The sequence below is a fragment of the Triturus cristatus genome, chromosome 11 (assembly GCF_964204655.1).
Source record: "Triturus cristatus chromosome 11, aTriCri1.1, whole genome shotgun sequence".
NCBI classification, from domain to species: Eukaryota; Metazoa; Chordata; class Amphibia; order Caudata; family Salamandridae; genus Triturus; species Triturus cristatus.
Window position 1 is genome coordinate 668,840,406 of NC_140594.1, and position 18,511 is coordinate 668,858,916.

General features: G+C 40.7%; 1 protein-coding gene across 7 annotated transcripts in view; it reads right to left on the reverse strand.

Moving 5' to 3' along the window:
• Positions 1 to 2,465: 2,465 nt before the first annotated feature.
• PAX3 (paired box 3) overlaps positions 2,466 to 18,511 on the reverse strand; it is a 123,186-nt gene continuing 107,140 nt past the window's right edge. For all 7 annotated transcript variants that reach the window (XM_085634258.1, XM_085634262.1, XM_085634259.1 and 4 more), the window contains 2 exons: positions 5,570 to 5,816; positions 2,466 to 4,134 (listed from right to left, as the gene is read on the reverse strand). In XM_085634258.1, coding sequence (XP_085490384.1) covers positions 4,100 to 4,134; positions 5,570 to 5,816 — 282 coding nt within the window. In that variant the 3' untranslated portion in view covers positions 2,466 to 4,099. The remainder of the gene's footprint in view (positions 4,135 to 5,569; positions 5,817 to 18,511) is intronic.

Below are 18,511 nucleotides of genomic sequence, written 5' to 3' on the forward strand. Positions count from 1 at the left end.
ACTTCTGACTAAAGTGCATTGACCTTCTGTGGTTTATTACCATCAAGAATTAATGGCTATTTTAGCGCTTTTATCAGACAATATTTTTTCACCTCCAGGACAAAAAGGTCTGCAACAAGAACTTTTTGTGCCAGCCAGAGACTACCAATGGCAACAGCATGAGCATCACTGGAACCCATGCCAGGGCTTATATATTATTTATGTCCAGTAAGGACTGTCTGTGTCTGTAACCACTTACTCACCACCCTCATGATGTATGTAACCCATCAAAGTTTCAGAACTTTGAACAGCGTTTCTTGTACAAATATGTCTGCAATAAATAAACCCGTAACTTCAGAATACATATAGAGTGCATGTAAACAATGACATGTCTACAAAGAACCACAAATGTAAATCAATCAATGGCAATGCCAATGAACACCTTCACAAGTCATTGTACTAATTGTGCAGAGGGGGACAAAGCAACAAAGTTGTCTGCCTCACATCATTGGATATTTGTTTTAAACTGTGTCAGCTCTGCAATCCCAAATCTGACAAGGTTTAAAACAGATAAACAGAGTTGAGGATAAAAGGAGACTCTGCGCTGCAGATCTGAATTTTCCCCATCACGCAGGGCAGAGAACCAAGAGCCGCTTACTTTTTAGTCTTGTTTCCCGATGACAGAAGTCTCCGTTTGGGACTTCCTACAGTAGGAAATGAAGGGGCATGGATGACCAATGGCCACTGTGCTTATCTGCTTCAATTCAAGCGAGAGCTGAGAAACATAGTGGCCTATTTATGAGACCATTTGCATCGCTCTTGCACCGCACAATGTGGTGCAAGAGCAACGCAAACCTTAAGACAGATTTTTGAAGCCAAGCAAAGCCACTTAGCGCCGCCCTGCGTGGCTCCAAAAATCTGGAGTAACACAACACAGTGCAGATCTCTGCGTTGAGTTACTCTGCCATGGGAAGGGGTTCTATAGGCAATGTGTGGGTGTTCCCATGCAACCCCCATGGATTTTGATGCATCCCTAGATTTACAAGAAATTATAAACCTGGGAATCCACCGTATTGCCTTAAGTACAACGTATTCCTGCCCTTTTCCTGTCATGCAGCGCAGCAAGGTGACGCTGCGCTGCACTGCGTGACTTTCCCATAAATGATCACCATAGTACCTTGAAGCCCTATTCCCAGTCCACGTTTGGCAGGAAATCCAGTGCCAAGTATTGTCAGACAAGCACAAAAGCACTATACCAGCATCAGGCAAATTTAAAGAATGTTGAATTTCTTTGTAAAGTTCGAAAAAGAAACCGCTCCCCCCTGCTGTGCAAGCGTAAATAAAGTTCTGAATGGAAATGAAAGAGGTATGATCTTACAGTTCTTTTGCAAGGAGAGGTCACCGTGATACTGCCTGTGAGGTTGGCTGCTCCTGATTATTGTTGTTATTAACCCTTAGCCTAACAGGGGGCCTATCAAGACCCTTTCTTTTTTTTCATGTCCTACCCATCCTCCTTTCTCACCTAAACTCACTCCTCTCTTTTTTCAGCTTTGTCTTATTCCTTCTATTCTATTCTTCTATTCTGTTGCTGCCTGGTTATGTTCATGGTTAAACCTTAAGCTGTCATCTTGAGCATCCTTATGTTATTTCATAATTCGCCCAGTTGTGAACTCAGTACCTTGTTCCTTGACATGACAGCCTAATGTTTGGTTCAGATGGTGATGTGAAGAATCCAATGGGTGAGCTTTTAGGATATATTACTGGACCCCCTCTGTTGTATGTCTACTCAAAGAAGAGGAGACACGAGTAAAAAGAACAGAATGAGTAAACACATAGTATATGGAAAGGAGAAAAACCCAAGTGTGCAGGAGAGGCTTCTGTGGCAGGTGTACCAACCAAAAATTGGGGGGCTGCCAAATCTGTGTAATTTAGCTTCGCGTAATTACGCAAAAATTTGTAAGAGTTACACAAAATGCAAATCCATCATTTATCACTATATTTTAGTGTGAAGTGTGCCCTCGTGTCAGTTTTTGAAACAAAGATGTATTGTACTGAAAAAAAAAGTGCGAAAGATAGAAATACTGCGAGAAAAAGCTTCTTGCGTAAATACACCACATGCTTAATTTTAGGAAACTTGTGTAACAAGCATAAAACGAGATTTCGGGAATATTGCGCATTTGCCAGCTTAATTTACATTTCTCCCTGGCCTGCTAATAATAGAAGAAGTGGTTCTGCATGGCTAAGTTTTCTTAAAAATTGAATTTTATCTCACTGAGCCTCCCCTTTAAAACTAGCAAATAAGAGCAGCTTAGATGAGTACAGTTTGCATCATCCTCATTGTCTTAATGTTTAAACTCACTGCCAAGAAATTTGAAATATACACCACTGTAAAAAAATGCAATAAATAAATAATGAGGTTCGCCTCTGCCTTCTCATTGGCTTACAAACTGAACAAAATTGCAATATCAAAGTCCATCACGATTTTTCAAGTCTTTACAGATGTTTATTCAATATAAATAGTAAATATTTACTGCAATTTTTACATGAAAAGACATTTTACAACACCAGAGTTGTTGGTAGAGCCTGTAATTCAAAAACAGTATTCAGCGTCTTCCCTCACCCATTTAAGACCGATGCACGAGCTAGTCTCCATGCTCAACCTAGGGTCACTACACCACTACTTCCGGGTCCATACTGCTGAAAGGAATGTGTATTCATTACACCCTGCGCATTGGTTTCAGAATACAAAGAAATAAATAATGCGGCCTTCCGTTGTTATGTCCCCCTTACATTTCAGAACACAGAACTTTATTGACATTCCAGAATGTCACAGCACAAACAACTGCAAACCCCGGTCCCCAACCTTGTATCGCTACATAGTACGCAGCTGCATAAGTTTACGAAAAGGGTGTACCCTACAGAAAAAAATACATCTGCTCCTGTTCAATGTGTCTTAAAAAAAAACATGTAAACTAAAGTCCTTTTTAATTCATTTTTGCCCATCTTGGTCTAAGAGCGTGATCTGGGTCGGCAGCTGACAATTAAAGTAGATATTATCACCCCGCAATGATCAGAAATATGCAAAAATAAAAGTACCTGTAAAAATATAGTTCTGGCTCTATTTACATCGCTGTGGGTGCTTCCAAAGCTCTGTTGAGGTACGCAGTATTGCACATTGCAGTTTTGAAAATCAAATATCTATTTTTTTGCTATCCTTGTTTGAGTAAAAAAATAAGTCAAGGATTCACCCCCTGGGGATCATTTTATAATTAGCAGAGTGTCCTTAACACTTTCTAGACTTCCTAACGTGCACTTTTAGTGGCAGTCCACATGTAACAAAGGATGGCTGACACTGCGAAAGGTACACAAGTTGTATTGACCACTCTCTTGTACACGCACAGCGTGTAGTCGGCATTCCATACCTGCCTGTTAAGATTGATATGTGAACTTCAGCCAACCTTTTTCTTTCCTCAGAAATGTGGGGAAATGGCATGTACAGAAAAAATTGCTCAAAGTTGAATTATGTTCACATGATATATTGTCCATCGCAATGTGAGCATGCTGCAGTTTGGGTCAACACTGCAAATTCCAGCAACTGATTCAAAACTCTAATGTTTTGTTGGGTGTCCATTGATGTCTCATTCATTTAGTTCCCCTCTTTTCCAGTGTGTAGAAATACAAACGGTGAGCTTGGGTTCAAGCCTTCTAAATGGAGCAGTATAATAACAAGCTATGGTCAGGTGTCTGGTTTTGGGAAAGATTTAGTTTTGGCAATCCGCGTTTTCGCCGATTTCTGTTTTGTCCTGCTGCAGTCCTTTCTCTACAAATACAGAATGTGGAATGTGTTGTTGAAACTTGTAGCTTTTCCAAGCAAACTGTTTCCAGATCACAGTGCATGAGTCTCTTATTGCTCTTGGTCCTCTCCTTTTTCAACCAGACATACTATACATTGCAACATTTTATACAGAAAGCGAGAGCAGTGGCGTGGCGCCTCATAGTCTTGCATCTTGTCTGGTGACCCGCTTAGACAGGGCGGTACTCTGCGAGGAGATCCATCCATACCGCGCGTACAAGTGGCAGCATACACCAAACCAGATTTAAATGTAAAATGACAGTTCACTTATGCAATATCTGGCTTCAGATAATGAAAGGCACCTGCAGAACGGAAGAAAGAGATGTTTAGGTTACGCTGTGATAATGAAAACTTCACCGCAAGGGTCAATGTCAAGTGTGGGTTGACACTGTCACATTTAATACTGTGGTATCAAAGCAAATGGATCCATACTTCTATTTCAGGGACAGGTTTGACAACACTCTGTGTCTCTGGGATCACATCCTATAATGATTCTTGAGCTGACCTCATTATGAACATGTGTTTTTAATACTGGAATGCCAGTGGTTATTTAATTTTAGGCAACCCTAATGTTTTACCTAATAGCAGTCAGATTCCATGTCTCGTAATTAATACACTCAAGATGTTACTTACATCACTTTACAAAATAATTATGCAAGATAACTGCTTGCTTGAACAATTGGCTGGCTACTTTACCAGCGGAAAGAAATCTGTGGCTGAAGTAACTGAGTGATCAACCGGAAAGCAGTGCAGGCTAGTTGAAATGAGGAAAAATCAAACAATCTAATTTAAGAGTGTGGGATAGAGACGGAGAAGAAAACTTAAAGGATGGTGTTATGATGAGAGCAAGAGACAGAGAGGAACATGAGCTACAGAGTGGTAGCGGGCAGGAGACAGAGCACATCAGAAAGGAAGAGAGAAAAAAATAAAGAAAAGAAATTAAGAATGAAACAAAGCGAAAAAAATAAAAACGAGGAAAAGAAAAAAACAGTGTAGACATCAAAACACTTATAAATCATATGAACATCCCAGAGAAAGATTCAATATGGCTGCTGTGAGATCTACTGTTTGAGAACAAATCACCATGGATGTGCCATCTTTTTTAAACACCTTTAGAAGGCGAGGAGGGAAGGTAAATTCAAAAAGCCGACAATTAAAGTTAGAACTAAAGCTAATTAGCAATAAACTTCTCTATGTGACTGTAACTCTCTTCATTAGTTATGGTTATGTATGGCTTGTGAATATTGCAGATGGCTGAAGTAGTATCGCTAAAATAAATTAACATCACATTGAAGTTCATCTCCCTTTTTGTACGTAATTGTATTAAAAACTACAGTAGTGTTTTGAAACCTAATAGAAGAAAAAACAATAATCAATTCTGTCATTCACAAAATAATTGAAAACCTTTTTATTGCAATCTCTGACTGCCTAAGGCCTGATTCACATCTCGCTAGCACCTTGAAGCATTTAAACTATGCAATGTATGCAATAAAAATATATAAATGACAAAATTATAAATAAATATGGATATAGCCTTGACAGTACAACGTTGGTCCCTAAATTTCAGATCTATGACCTGTTTCCAGGATGATCTCTGGCAATGCAAATAATGCCTAGTTAATTTTATTGTGCTTAAATATATCTAATATGTTGCAATCTTTAAATTCTGGCATGGGTCTAGCCGACATGGGTCTATGTTGGTCAGCTCTCATAGTCAAAGGTCCCTCTGATACTCACTTTGTCCGTACTGGCCATACTGGTAGCCTGTGACCGGATCCATGCTGTAAGCTGTAGTGCTGTAAGTTGGCGGACAATACGACTGGGACGACGCAAGACTATCCAAACTTTTCATGTGCTCTAGTCTCTGGCTGCAACTGGCTGACACGGCGGTGGCAGGTTCAAGGCCTCCAGTTAAAGGGGAAAGGGCATAATCACTCTGTGGCTGGTGAGGAACACCACCATGGTTGGTCAGCAGTCCCATTACCTAGAATACACAAAAACACACTTTTAGTAAGTACAGCATTAATCAATATAATATAATTTAGCAATCCAATGCTTTCTTTCATGTGCAATTCACAAACTATTTAAAACGAATCCAAAAAAAGACTGCTATTTGGGGGATTAAAATATTTTTAAATATCCTTGGTTTCTCTCATTTTTGGTTGGTCTAAAACATTTTCCTGAAACCATCCTGCTCTGCTTAAAGTTTACTTTTAAAAGATTTTTACTAAGTAACAAGTTCACCTTTTGACAGAGCGTTTCCAATGGTAAACACAACGCTCAACAGAGTTCAGACATCATTACCACATAGCAGAAATTGTTCCTGACAATTGCTTCCTGTCTGTGCAAGGTTCCTGGTCTGGCATGTCAGTATCAGATTCAAAGACAACAGCAATTGAGCTGCAGCTACTCCATGTACAGTAGCAGGAAGTGGACTCTCTGTTCAAAGTAAAACTCATAGACATGAGGTCATTCATTTACAAAGGGATGGAAGTCAAAACCAGAGTAAGTGAAGTGGGTTGGTGCCCACCACACAGCACCCCCACCCCTTTCCCCCCACAAACTTGATTAACCCTTATCGGTTTCTAGCCTGTGACGCCGTCACATAGACATTACGTGAATTCCCTATCTTCTCACTGCGCAAAAGTTGCAAAGTTTTGTAAACTTCACAAAGCTTTGAATGTGCGTAAAATTCAAGCAGAAATTATTCTGCTTCAGACATTTCCATCCAGAATCTTTTTTGGGGGAGAGAATTCTTAATTTGCTGATTTTATTTTCCTAAACTTTGGAAACTTAATGAAGTTTGTTAAGCTTTGAAAAATCGTTACAAACTGTATATTTGCATCGAGGATATTGTTAATGGTTATTTAAATCTTGTATCTACATGGACCAAAGGGTTTCTTAAGGGATTATACAGGCTGATGTATGCACCAGATATGTGAATGCATAGGCATTAAATGGTTATCTATGGTACTACATAAGCCGTCATAGTTTCTGAACTCAGAATTCAAAGAAATTATGTCCTATCTGACATTCTTTTTTTTAATTTACAGATATGGCATAATTTTCTTGAATTATGGATCTTAATCAATAGGAAGCTTTGATATTCTTTTTTAACTAAAATATATAACTGCGTTCAAGATAACGTATATTCGTGGTCCAATAATGGCATGTTCAAGCTTTTGTGGTATTTACAAACCCGCTGCTTCATATTTTATTATCATGTCATGAGGCCTCCTTGAACCTTAATACACAGTTGCATATTATGTATAATGTCTGTCCTGGGAAAAAGAATAATGAAATACATTTTGTCTTCATTATTCGATCACAGATACTAATATGGTCTACTATTGAGTGCGGACAAAAGAGTAGGGCAAACTATACATTCTGCGATTGTGCCCTTTTCAAAGTGAGAAATTAGATGCACTGGTGTTTCCTCTATTTATAACAGAGAGTGAGTGAGTGAGTGAGTGAGTGAGTGAGTGAGTGAGTGAGTGAGTGAGTGAGTGAGTGAGTGAGTGAGTGAGTGAGTGAGTGAGTGAGTGAGTGAGTGAGTGAGTGACTCAGTCAGAATCTCAGTTACCTGGTTAGCTGTCAGAGACAATTTAGACTTGTATAGCACAACTGGGTGATTTGTTCATACCTCGGTGATTCGAGACATATCGCCCCACTGTAGTTAATATAAGAAAATCGATACCAAATGGCACAATTTAGTTGTAAATGATATTTATTCAAAAATTTCTGACAATATTCTGAAATACAGCTTTTGTCAGCCACTACTGGATACCAGTCTCCTGAATCACACAGGAACTTTGTCTGTGAAATCTTTTAATTTAAAGAATCAGTTTTTTAAAAATTTCTATTGATTTGTAATATGATTGAGTTTTCTGGCCTGGGCAGTAGCAGGGAATATTTTTATGTACACCAGATTTTTAATATTGGTATCATATGAAATTGCTTACACATCTGGTTTAGTTTCTCCATTCTAAGCCGAACAAAGACTTTAGCTTATCTTGTTTTATTTAGAAGCCCTCCAACAACTCCCCCATTTCCTACTGAGAATCAAATACAAAATCAAACATGTCTGAACAAAAAAGACATATTCGGGCAAATCCGTCAAAAACCCGTGGGCCCTCATGAGCTGTATACTAATGATGCGTTAATTATCCCACCTGAAAAAACTGATACCAAGGTGTATTTATCAGGTGTGATCATTATTGCCTGTCCCATGTTTTGGGGGAATAACATGCAGATGTTGGTTCATACAGCACCAAAATCCGCAAGTTTCCTGTATGTACAGGGTATTTTTCTTCAGATAAATGCCATCAGATTTAACATGCTGGAATTGATCACAAGACTCATAGTTCCAATATTTGCGTTAACAGTAGTTACCACACATATTGCAATTTTTCAGCCCACTTGTAATGAAGGTTTTTTTGTTTAATTCCAAATATAGAAAATATGCCTATCTTTTGAAGCAAACCATGGAGCCAAATGTTATGGAAAACATAAAAGCCATAACAGCATTGATCTATCTCCGGCCAAATTTTCACTGAGAATTCACACATTCTGCAAAATGATTGGCCCAGAAAATGAAACTCTTTTGGTGAATTACATTTTGGAAACAAAAGCATTTGCTTTGCTATACGCGGTGCTTTTGTGGTATGGACACCAAAAAAAACAAAATGAGCAAAAAAGTGACAGTCACACTTCTGCTGGGTTATTTGCTGTAATCTAATTCATATGCTATAGAGGTAGAATATTTTATTTCCTTTAGAGGTGATGTTTGGATTCTGATCTGTGATCATTTTATTGTTCAGAATAAAGCAACATCGAATGATGTTTACTTTGTGCCACATGCTTCATTAAAATAAAACTATTACCATATCTTAAAATCTAAACAGAAAAATAGGGTCTAAATTAGCACGCAGCTTGAAAAAACAATAGGTTTTTCAGAAAGTATTTGCCACTGAAATAAGAAAGAAATCTTCAGAATTACAATAGTGTGATTCATCCAGAAATGTAAATATCTCTTTTTCATATCGTGTATAATTCTGGATCAAGTCTATTTCAAAGCAGTCCCAATATTTTTTTTTAATACAGATCACTTCGACAAATTCTCAGTTAGGGAAATACAATAACAATGCCCTATGGTGTCAAAATTCTGCAAGACGAGCCTGACTCCCTCAAAATGCTAGCCAATTCTAATTTAAGATGAAACACTGCAACTGGAAACGGTAAATGCTTTCCGTTAGAAGGCCCTCTTTGGGTCCAATTGCCTTAGGAATCAGCCTGCAGTTGATTATCATCTAAATAATTAGATTTTTGCTTATGTCTGTTTGAACGCTGGAAGAGGGAAGGAGCCTGGAGGCATTGAGTTACTCTGAAGGTATGCTCCATGACCTTATCACCCATGCAGGGAGCGATAGGAAGGACATGGATGACTTTCCCCTAATCGGTTATAGAAAGCTATTAAGTATCTAAGGGCAAGCTAAATCTACATTTACGTCTGTTTCAGCCAAGTGCTAGATTTCCCACTGTTGTGAAAGACTAGTAATGCCAAAAATGTGTTCCTCATGATCGAAGGTACTGCGGTTCACCAGCACGGATTAGAGGCAAGAGGTACGCTTTCCGTCCTACCCTGCGGGATGCGTATGGCAGATGTGGGCACACTCCGCGTGAACCAGGGTGCTCCTCAGGCATTCGCAAGCCCAGCATTCGGCAAGAGTTAAAAGGGCCATTGCTGGAACAAAGGCGGTCAGTCATTCGTGGAGAGGGGAAGTTCAGGTTAAATCCGTGTGATGCCTGATGTATGCATTCTATAGCAAGACGTAGCAAGGCGGACTGGCTTCTTGGTGTTGAATGCGGGAGGGAATAGCTGTGAGTGAGCACGGTCATTCCCTGAATGAGAAACTTCAAACACTGTGGCCATACTTGAATATTTTGAAAATTGAATATTTTGCTCTCTACTACACTACAGCTGAATTTGTTAAGAAACACATGAATCACCATTTCCAGGGAAACATTCGAGAATTATAGGTGAAAAATGTACGGCTCTTAATCCGCTGAATACACTGTAACTTCCTCTAATGGATGATTTGAAAGGGAGATGAGCATTGTCACTGGTGACTGCTTATTTTTCTAGTAAAAACATTAGGGTATTTTAGTCACAAATATTAAATTAAACATGATGACAGATTATGGCATAATGAAATGCCATCGTCCTTCGTTCACTTAATCAGAAAATGTGTTCCGCGCTCCTTTTCCTCACTCCATTGGTTCCAGAAAACTCATGTAAAAGGTGTGCCTTCCATCTAGTTCTGGAAGTGAAGGACTGGTGTGGCTGAACCTGGTATGCTGTCCTTCTCAGTAAACGAAGGACTCTGAGTGGTGGTCATATGTTTTCCCATTCAGTAAATGAAGGCTGGCTGAGTGTTTTCAATTTCACTGCTGTGACTTGAGTACAAGCACACCAGAACTGAGATGGGGTCCTTATGAGCATGTCTTACTTCACCCTCTTGCAATCCAGTTTCTAGGTCCACTTAAGTGCACCAATCACCCGCAGGAATCTGATTGGCTCATAGTAAGGTGGGAGAAGCGCTACATAATTCTGTTGAAAAGTTTTATGTAATGCCCTTAACCATTAGCACGGTGACACCAAGGCAGTATCTTCCATGTATTGAGTTCTGTCTATCAACTGTTTATGCCATTTTGCTGACTGTCCTTACAATTCAATTTACACTTTCACTTTTGCTACACCATTTAATCAGGCAATGCACCCTGAATTTCGACCCCAAAAATTACTAATTGTTACAGAGGATTTGAGACAACCCAAAGACGGTAAAGCCTGCTGTTCCAGGATTATAGTAGGTGCAAATGCAGAATTATAAGCTGTAGGTATGTCGGGCACACAAGGTATAGAAACAGTCCTTCTAAACAAAATCAAACAATTGTGGACTACAGACTGTTGCCATTTTCACTCCATAAATTGGAATGAAGACACTATTGCCCAATAGATAATCTGCTAAGCCTTATTGAATGCTGAGAGCTGAGTCATGAACATACCAAAATGTAGAATAACTGGGTCCGCTCATTGATTTATATTTTTGTGCCTGCTGTTGTTCTGATACGTGTGTTTCCTTTGATTTTGGGTCATTTTGGCCTTTGGACGTATAGTTATTTTTTACTGAAAATTAAATGCTTCTTGCTGCCTGCTGCGCATTGATTGGTTAATTCTACATGAGTGTATAATGCTTGCTGCACATGTGGTAGGATGTTCCGTTGTCATCGCTGCGGATCTTTTCTGATGTATACAGTCTGAATTGTGATCTTCCTTGTTCAATGCTGCCCATTTGGAGGGTTTAACTGATGTGTGACTGCTGATTGTTTCTGCAAATGCGATAAGATGTTCCAGGTATGCGGCTGCAGCTCATTTCTGCTACCGTCGAAGGCTCTTCCTGCTTGGATGCTGTACTCTGGTAGGATTTTCAAGATCTCTTTTAGCTTCTCATTACTGCATAGAGGGTGCGTTTTCAGAATTTGCGACTACTGCTGATGAGCAGATCTTCTCTAAATTATGACTGCTCCTATATATTGCAGACGTGTTAGGTTTTCCTGGTTTTGACTGCTGCAGTGACATTCACACACAGCAGGTTTGCTGCTATTGCTTGCCAAATGCTGGGATTCCCTAGACTGTAGATCCTTCCTTCTTCCCGCCTCAAATGCTACAGTCGTTTACTGATCTATGGCTGGTGTAATCTGCTTGCTAACTGGTCACTTTTCCTGCACTGTTGCAACTATCTGCTGCTGTGAGCAGCTTTCCTGATTCGTAGTGCTTTGCAGCATGTTTAGTAGGTTTTTACCAGGCTTGTGCTGCTGCTGTCTTCTGTTTGTACGCCACTTTTTTCTATTTTTGTGGCTGCTGCTGCTGTCTGTTGCAGATTTAGGTTTTCTTGATTTGCTGATGCTCTCTCCTGCACGTGTGGTTGCGTTTCCTCATTTGTGACTTCTTTTGTCTGCTACACAGATAGTTTTTTTGTGGTTTGCTGCTGCTATCTTTGGCATGTATGTTGTGCTTTACTTATTTCTTACTGTTGGTGGCTACTGGAAATGATATGTTTTCTTGCTCTCTGTTTACTGCTGTGAGCTCCCCATGTGGTAGGATTTCCTGGTTTGTGGCTGCCTGTGTCTGCAGCATGTGTAGTAAATGTGTCTAGTTTCATTGCTCTTGCTGTCTTCCGCGCAAATGGTAGGTTTTCTTGATTTGTGGTATTTGCTTATTGCCTGACATGTTGTAAGTAGGCGTTTCCTGGTTAGCGGGTACTCTCTGTTGCACATATAGCACATTCTGCTGTTTACTTCACATGCAATAGGTTTTCCCTGATCTGCGGCAGCAAAGTGCTTGCGCGCTCATGTCTGCACAACCAGAAACACCGGGTTGGACAATTTAGTGACAGCATCAAAAATCTGACTAAAAAAGCATGCTTTAAAAAAAACTGGAATGGACCATTCAGATTTCTGAGGATTTTCAGTGTGCACAATGGTCACAGCAAGCACGACGGATCTCACATCTGGCAGCTCATCAGATGTCACATAAGGCTCATCTTTTATCATATAAATAAAGGCGATGAAACTGAGACCCAGCTTATCCCCCAGAACTGAAACCCTAGGCGGGTAATACCCCTGGAATTTCAGCTCGCGAGACCCACCGTGGGCATAATAAAACCCTCATGTGTTTTAATTCATTTACGCATTCTTGCCTGTCCCTGTGCCTTCTAACCGTGTCTGCAATTTATATGATTTACGACGAAGGGGTATGTGCAATATTTGGGGTACTGGTGGGGGAGGGGCATTGACACTCTGTTTTCATCTCAGAGGAAAGATTTAAAGGGCAGGAGGCTGGCGGGGAAACTGCTGGTGGTTAAGGTATTAAGTTTAACTGACAGAATCATGGGTAAACTTCGGCAAAGTTAATAACATGCTCTTATCTGACCCTGACACATTCGAAGCATGTAATTTACAGAAGCTCTGTCCGGGGAAGCTTGACAAACGCTCCTAAAGATGTCAGGGCAATGCTCCTGTGTAATCCAAAGCAGCTGAGGGCCCCAGTAGCCCTCATTCATCAATAAGACAGAGCATTTTAGAAGCCCTGGCTGACAAATTATTGTACAAACTGTTTCTGCTTCAAACAAACTGTGTAAATGCCCACACCAGGCAAAGTTTCCCAGGGAGAGGGATCCAGAGTCTTCCTAGCTTTTGGTCAAGGTAAACATTTTCTTGCTGATCCGCAATTAAATGTAGGAAATGTATCACATTTTTCTATTAATTTATTTATATATTAACGTAGTTCTTTTTTTTTTTAGAAATGTCTTTTATATTTATTTTATTCTTCTGTATTTTAGATATACAAGCAGGTGCTTTTACATCGAGGATTTATATCACACCAACATTCATTTTTGGAATTTTAGAACAGCATGCATACAGTTGCGTGAAGTATGTTTTGTTTAATGGCTGTGTACCGAAAAAAGTAGCATGGTACAATTATTTTTTTAGGAGTGTCAAATGAGTGACTCGTCTGAGGCAATATTTTGTTTCGTAAATTTTGTGCTTGTAATTCTGCGCTCCTCGTTTTCAGTTAGTGTGAGCAGGCCTGCATAAGATGGCTATAGTCCATGGGGGGTGGGGGGGGTCAAGATTTCCACGCGCTCTATAAAAATATACAGGTGATCAGCTTGCATGTATTTGATCCTGGTGGGAGTTAGCCAAAGTTCCACCAGGGATCAAAAAAGTGTAATGGTGACCTTCACGGCTGACTAAGGTCAAAGGAAAAGTTTCGGCTTCTAGGTTGGCTAATGAGAAGAAACGTTTTAGAGTATGTCTGGCCCCTGTCACGCAGGGCTGGCAACCTTCAGATTCCACAAGCCAATCCAAGCAGCACAGCCCTCCATGTCATTGTGTCAAAGAAGGATGGTGCAATGTGGGATTTCCATAGGGACGGGCATGTTGGTTCAGACCCTGCACACCCAAAGAACACAATGTGCCTCAACTTGGTTTACGGAAAACAACCTGATCCTGTGAGTCATAAGCTTAGCTCAATTTTTCCAATAACTTTAAATGCTTTTTTTACTCTCTGAAGTGTCTGGAATATTTATGAGGTCTTACGAAACCTTTGCTAAGGATCTACTGACAAGAATTTGAGTTACTAAGATTTAGATAGAATCGTAGTAAATCTGAATTATAATTTGAAAACACCCTTTTGGATTGGCCAGATGGTCTACTGGTAAATCAAGAAGTGAAAAAGGCGAAGACACTGTCTTGTTGGGGGCGCTCTACTTAAAGTCTGAACCATTGTAATGCCATCTGTTGTTGAGGGTGCAAGAAGCCTTGTGCATGTAATAAGTTTTCAGTCAGTAATACTATGCAAATAGAGGGATGAAATTAAGGGAAATAAATATTGTATCTACTTTGTTGTCCGAGCTAACTTACGTCACAAGATGCGACCCCTTGGTAGGAGATTTTCACTAAATATTGACAAGGCCCAAACATGCGAACTAGGGCCTTGAATGTGCCTGTTAGGCGCCTCAATGCGGAAATGGCTAAGCTCTGCTTTGGGCTTGGATGACTGTGGAATATACCTCACAAGTTGATAAGGGGTGACCAGAAGTTCACTTGTCGAACATGGGTATGGACATGTTTATTGACAGCATCTAGGGCTTCAAATGGACCATGTTTTCTGGTGGAGTGGGCAAAGAACCATTAGGGCCTGGTCACCATGGTGGCGCAGAAGTGAACCCATAGATCACCCTATAACAGTGGGAGGTGTCCTACAACTATCCCTAGGAGAAACATTCACGTCAGCTCAGGGATAAGGGCGAACAGTTAGACTATGTAGGGCAGAGGGATCCAGTCCTTGTTCTCATTCTAGGACCCCTGCATACAGCTCGGTGTTGCAGGGGTGGCCCCTTGGGGTGCGGACAAGGTTACTGGAGTGGGGACCACCCTTCACAGATACAGGTGGGGGTCCACCTGTGTGCCTCTCTTGGGATGAAGGTTGACTGAACCTTAGTGCTGGTTAATTAAGGATTGGAGGATTCACCAAGATGAAGACTGTCTTGTATTTTCTATTAATTTTGCATTTCTGTACATTAATAGTGAATGTCTGTCTTAATTTTGAATAATTATTTTGTTTGCTGTGATATAATCAGATTATGAATGTAATATTAAAATTGTCATGGTTTTGATCGTCCTGTATCTGCAATAAACATGCCCTTCTTCCCAAATACAAGCCATTGCCCTGTCATTGACTAGTTGGGTGTGGGGTGGGGGCACGACTCCGCATAGGGGGCTTTGGGTCCTATTATGCATGTGGTGCAGACAGACTGAAAGCAGAAATGGCACCAGTCTGTGCTATGCTAGGTTTTATCCTTACTTGCTCTGAATCAGAAATTATACTCATTTCAATCATCTAAGGAATGCTAAAACATATCCAGACTTGGAGGAATTAAGGACTCCCGTGATGGGTGAGATCTGTACCTCAACACTCAGCTCCTTCTAAGCATTAAAGTAACAACAACAAACAGCACTAACATAGGATGCAATACGTCAATGGCTCTATTGTCGCTGATCTTATATGTATTCATCTTTATTTTGAAAAAAAGATGTGTGGATGGTGCAGCAGGATGTTAACTTCGTAAGCTCACTCAAAGCACACTAGAAGAGTCAAGAAAGCAAGTGGATACAATCATTAGCATCCTTCAGAGCATGGTCTCCAACAGATGGACAGCATGACCAAAAACGTTTTCTGTCTTTTCACAAAGGCGAAAATTCCCTAAGAAGGGACGGATCGGAATGAGCCCCATCAAATAGGAGCTTGAGGCCTGTGTCGGAATGCAGCCTCAGTCTTCCTCTGAACATCTTCCAATGCACTGACAGGGCCAGTGTTGTTTTTGTCTCTGGATATATTTATTGGGAAATTGCAGTGAATCATTCTTACAGTTGGAGCGGATTTACTATGGAGTAATTAAGGCGTATTCTACTGTTATAACCAAGTTGCAATTTACAAAAGGGCTGCCTGTCAACCAGGTCTGTCGGGCTGCAATGTCGAATGCTGTGCCAGGAAGTGTGCTTTCATAACATCCAAAGAAGCCCGGCTGGCACAGACGCGACCAGGGGGTGGTTATGGCGGATAGAACCACACCACACAGCACCACAGAATCTTCAGTGACTCTCATTATTGTCTCTCTCATGCCTGTCTTCCAGCACAAATCCAATTAATGTGTAGCCATCTCTAAGCAGGAATGTGGGAGCGATTATTTTTGCTTCAGCATGTGTTATCCAAGTCTAGACAGCCAAGATACACAAGGGAGTTCTGAACACCAAGAGGTGGATTGGTTGACTCGTGATCAGTAGTACAAAAACACGGTGGAAACTTTAAAGCTACAAGTAAGGGAAAAGGTCTCAAATTACTTACATTTCTTCTATGACAAATTTGAGTGTGGTCACTCTTTGTTGGCCCTCATTGGACTACTTGCACATGACAATGGATTCATATGGATCTTGGTGCCCATTGTCGTAAACAAATGTCGCTCTAGAGGAATTTTGTGGTGGAGGAAACAGATTGTGCAACTGCCACACCCAAGACAAGTTGCTGTTGAGAATAATTTGTGGAATACTTTACAGTGTGATTGCGTGCATTCGATGCTTGGCAATCCTTCCCACCCCTCCTTTGCAGCAGTCTATGTTGATGGGGTTTGTAAGTCACAATTTATTAAATGAGGCCAACTTTGAGAGCATGACTTTAAGTGCAGCCAGAGTATATGTAGAGCTCTGCTACACTTTTTTTTTAATAAACTGCAATTGGATCATTGTTATTATAATTGTCAATTAAATATAATTACATGATTAAAATTTTAATCTAAAATCACAAAAAGTCCTTGGACTAAAAAAGTTGTGTTATAGTCCTTTAAATTTTAATACCCATGTTATATTTATCGCATCAACACCTATGATAAGTTACAAAGCTTGGAGGAAAAAATCTCCCAACCCTCCAGACATAGGTATACCAATAGGGTCAAAAGTGCAAGGTATTTGCAACAAACAATCAAGATGACTTTTTTGTATTTGCTTTTTACATGTATTTTAAATCATTAAATTGACATGAATCACTTTCAGCCCGAGAATCAAAGATGTGGTTTGACACCTTCGGCGGAAACATGTTGTGACAGGGCTCTCGTTCTGCGCTACATCAGAAGAATTTGAGATAATTGTTACCACTGCGGTTTAGCAATGGCATGCCAAGTGAGAGCTTGGATTTAGTTTTGTGTACAAGTATTAACACCTACTATGGCTCCTTATAGGCTTAAGTGTTAACAAATGACTAGTGGCAGTTAGATGAGATCAACACGTGATATGTCCCGGTCTGTGCCGTCTGGTCTGGTTCGGGCGTGACTGGCGGAGCCACTCCCAGTCTGTGCTGACTGTAGACAAAGGTCATCTCCAGGTGGTTGAAGGAACAAAAGTTACCAGTAAACATCAGAATAGTAGAAGTTTGAAGTAATGAGTCTGTGAGAGGTCAGGTAGATATGCTATTGCTTTGCAACTGTATTCATGCAGCCTCAAATCTACTAACAAGTTGTCATAGCAAATGTGTGGAATAGTAGCGCGCTACTCCGTGGGAATGCTATAGATGGAAGAGCGTGCGTCAGCCATGTTGGCGTACATGGGTTGCGTATGATATTGGATAAGAGGACCTGAGTTGGGCTCTTATCGTGTTTTTATTATTGAGTTCATATGGGAACTGGAAGCAAAAAGAATCGAGGGATATGACGCTTAAGAGCTAAGTGCTGGAATACGGATAGATATGAGATATGATTGTGCATTGTGGCCTCTGTGGGAAGTGTTTTGGGTGTTGCGTGCATGGCAATGGCTGCTTAGACAATATCGCCGCAAGCGTGCAGCTGCACCCAAGCTAGCGAGTAGGAAAAGCAGAGTTGCCATCATGCATGAGGATACCTACCATCAGTCTGTGACATGCAGTTTATGCCCACTGAGTACAACACCTAGTAAGATATGCAGAAGACAAGGGTGCTGCTGCCTTGAGAGAAGGAGTTTGGTAGTTAAAGCAGTTTGCTACAACCATTATATTCCAGATGTGCAACGGTTTTTTTGCCACTAAGTTTTGAGAGGTTCCAGGCTTTCACCTTTGGCAACGTTTTCAAAATTGCTGTGTTAAAAATAATAACACAGAATATTTTACACAGATTGTAATTTAAGTATCATCACCAGGCCATTTCAAAACGCCAAAACATGCACCGAGGGCAGGAAGTTTTCTTTGAGAAAAATGACAACCCTATAGGAACATGGTGACGTGACACTCTCACAGGACAGATTGCACCGCCATTTCTCTTAGCTGGTAGCTTTGCACTTTCTGAATACACCGCTCCCTCTCTCTCTCTCTCTCTCTCTCTCTCTCTCACACACACACACACACCGGTCTTATCCATGAAAAAAGCAAGGGTAGGAACACGCTCAGCCCTTAATCTCTTCCCCGCTGCTCTGCAGGGCTGCCCCTGGTCCGGCTTCACACAGAGCCTCCCCCTACAAGGTGCTGATGAATAAACCAGCCCTGACAGCCGAGCCGTCAATCACGCTGATGAGATCTGCAGACCAGAGCGCGCGCTT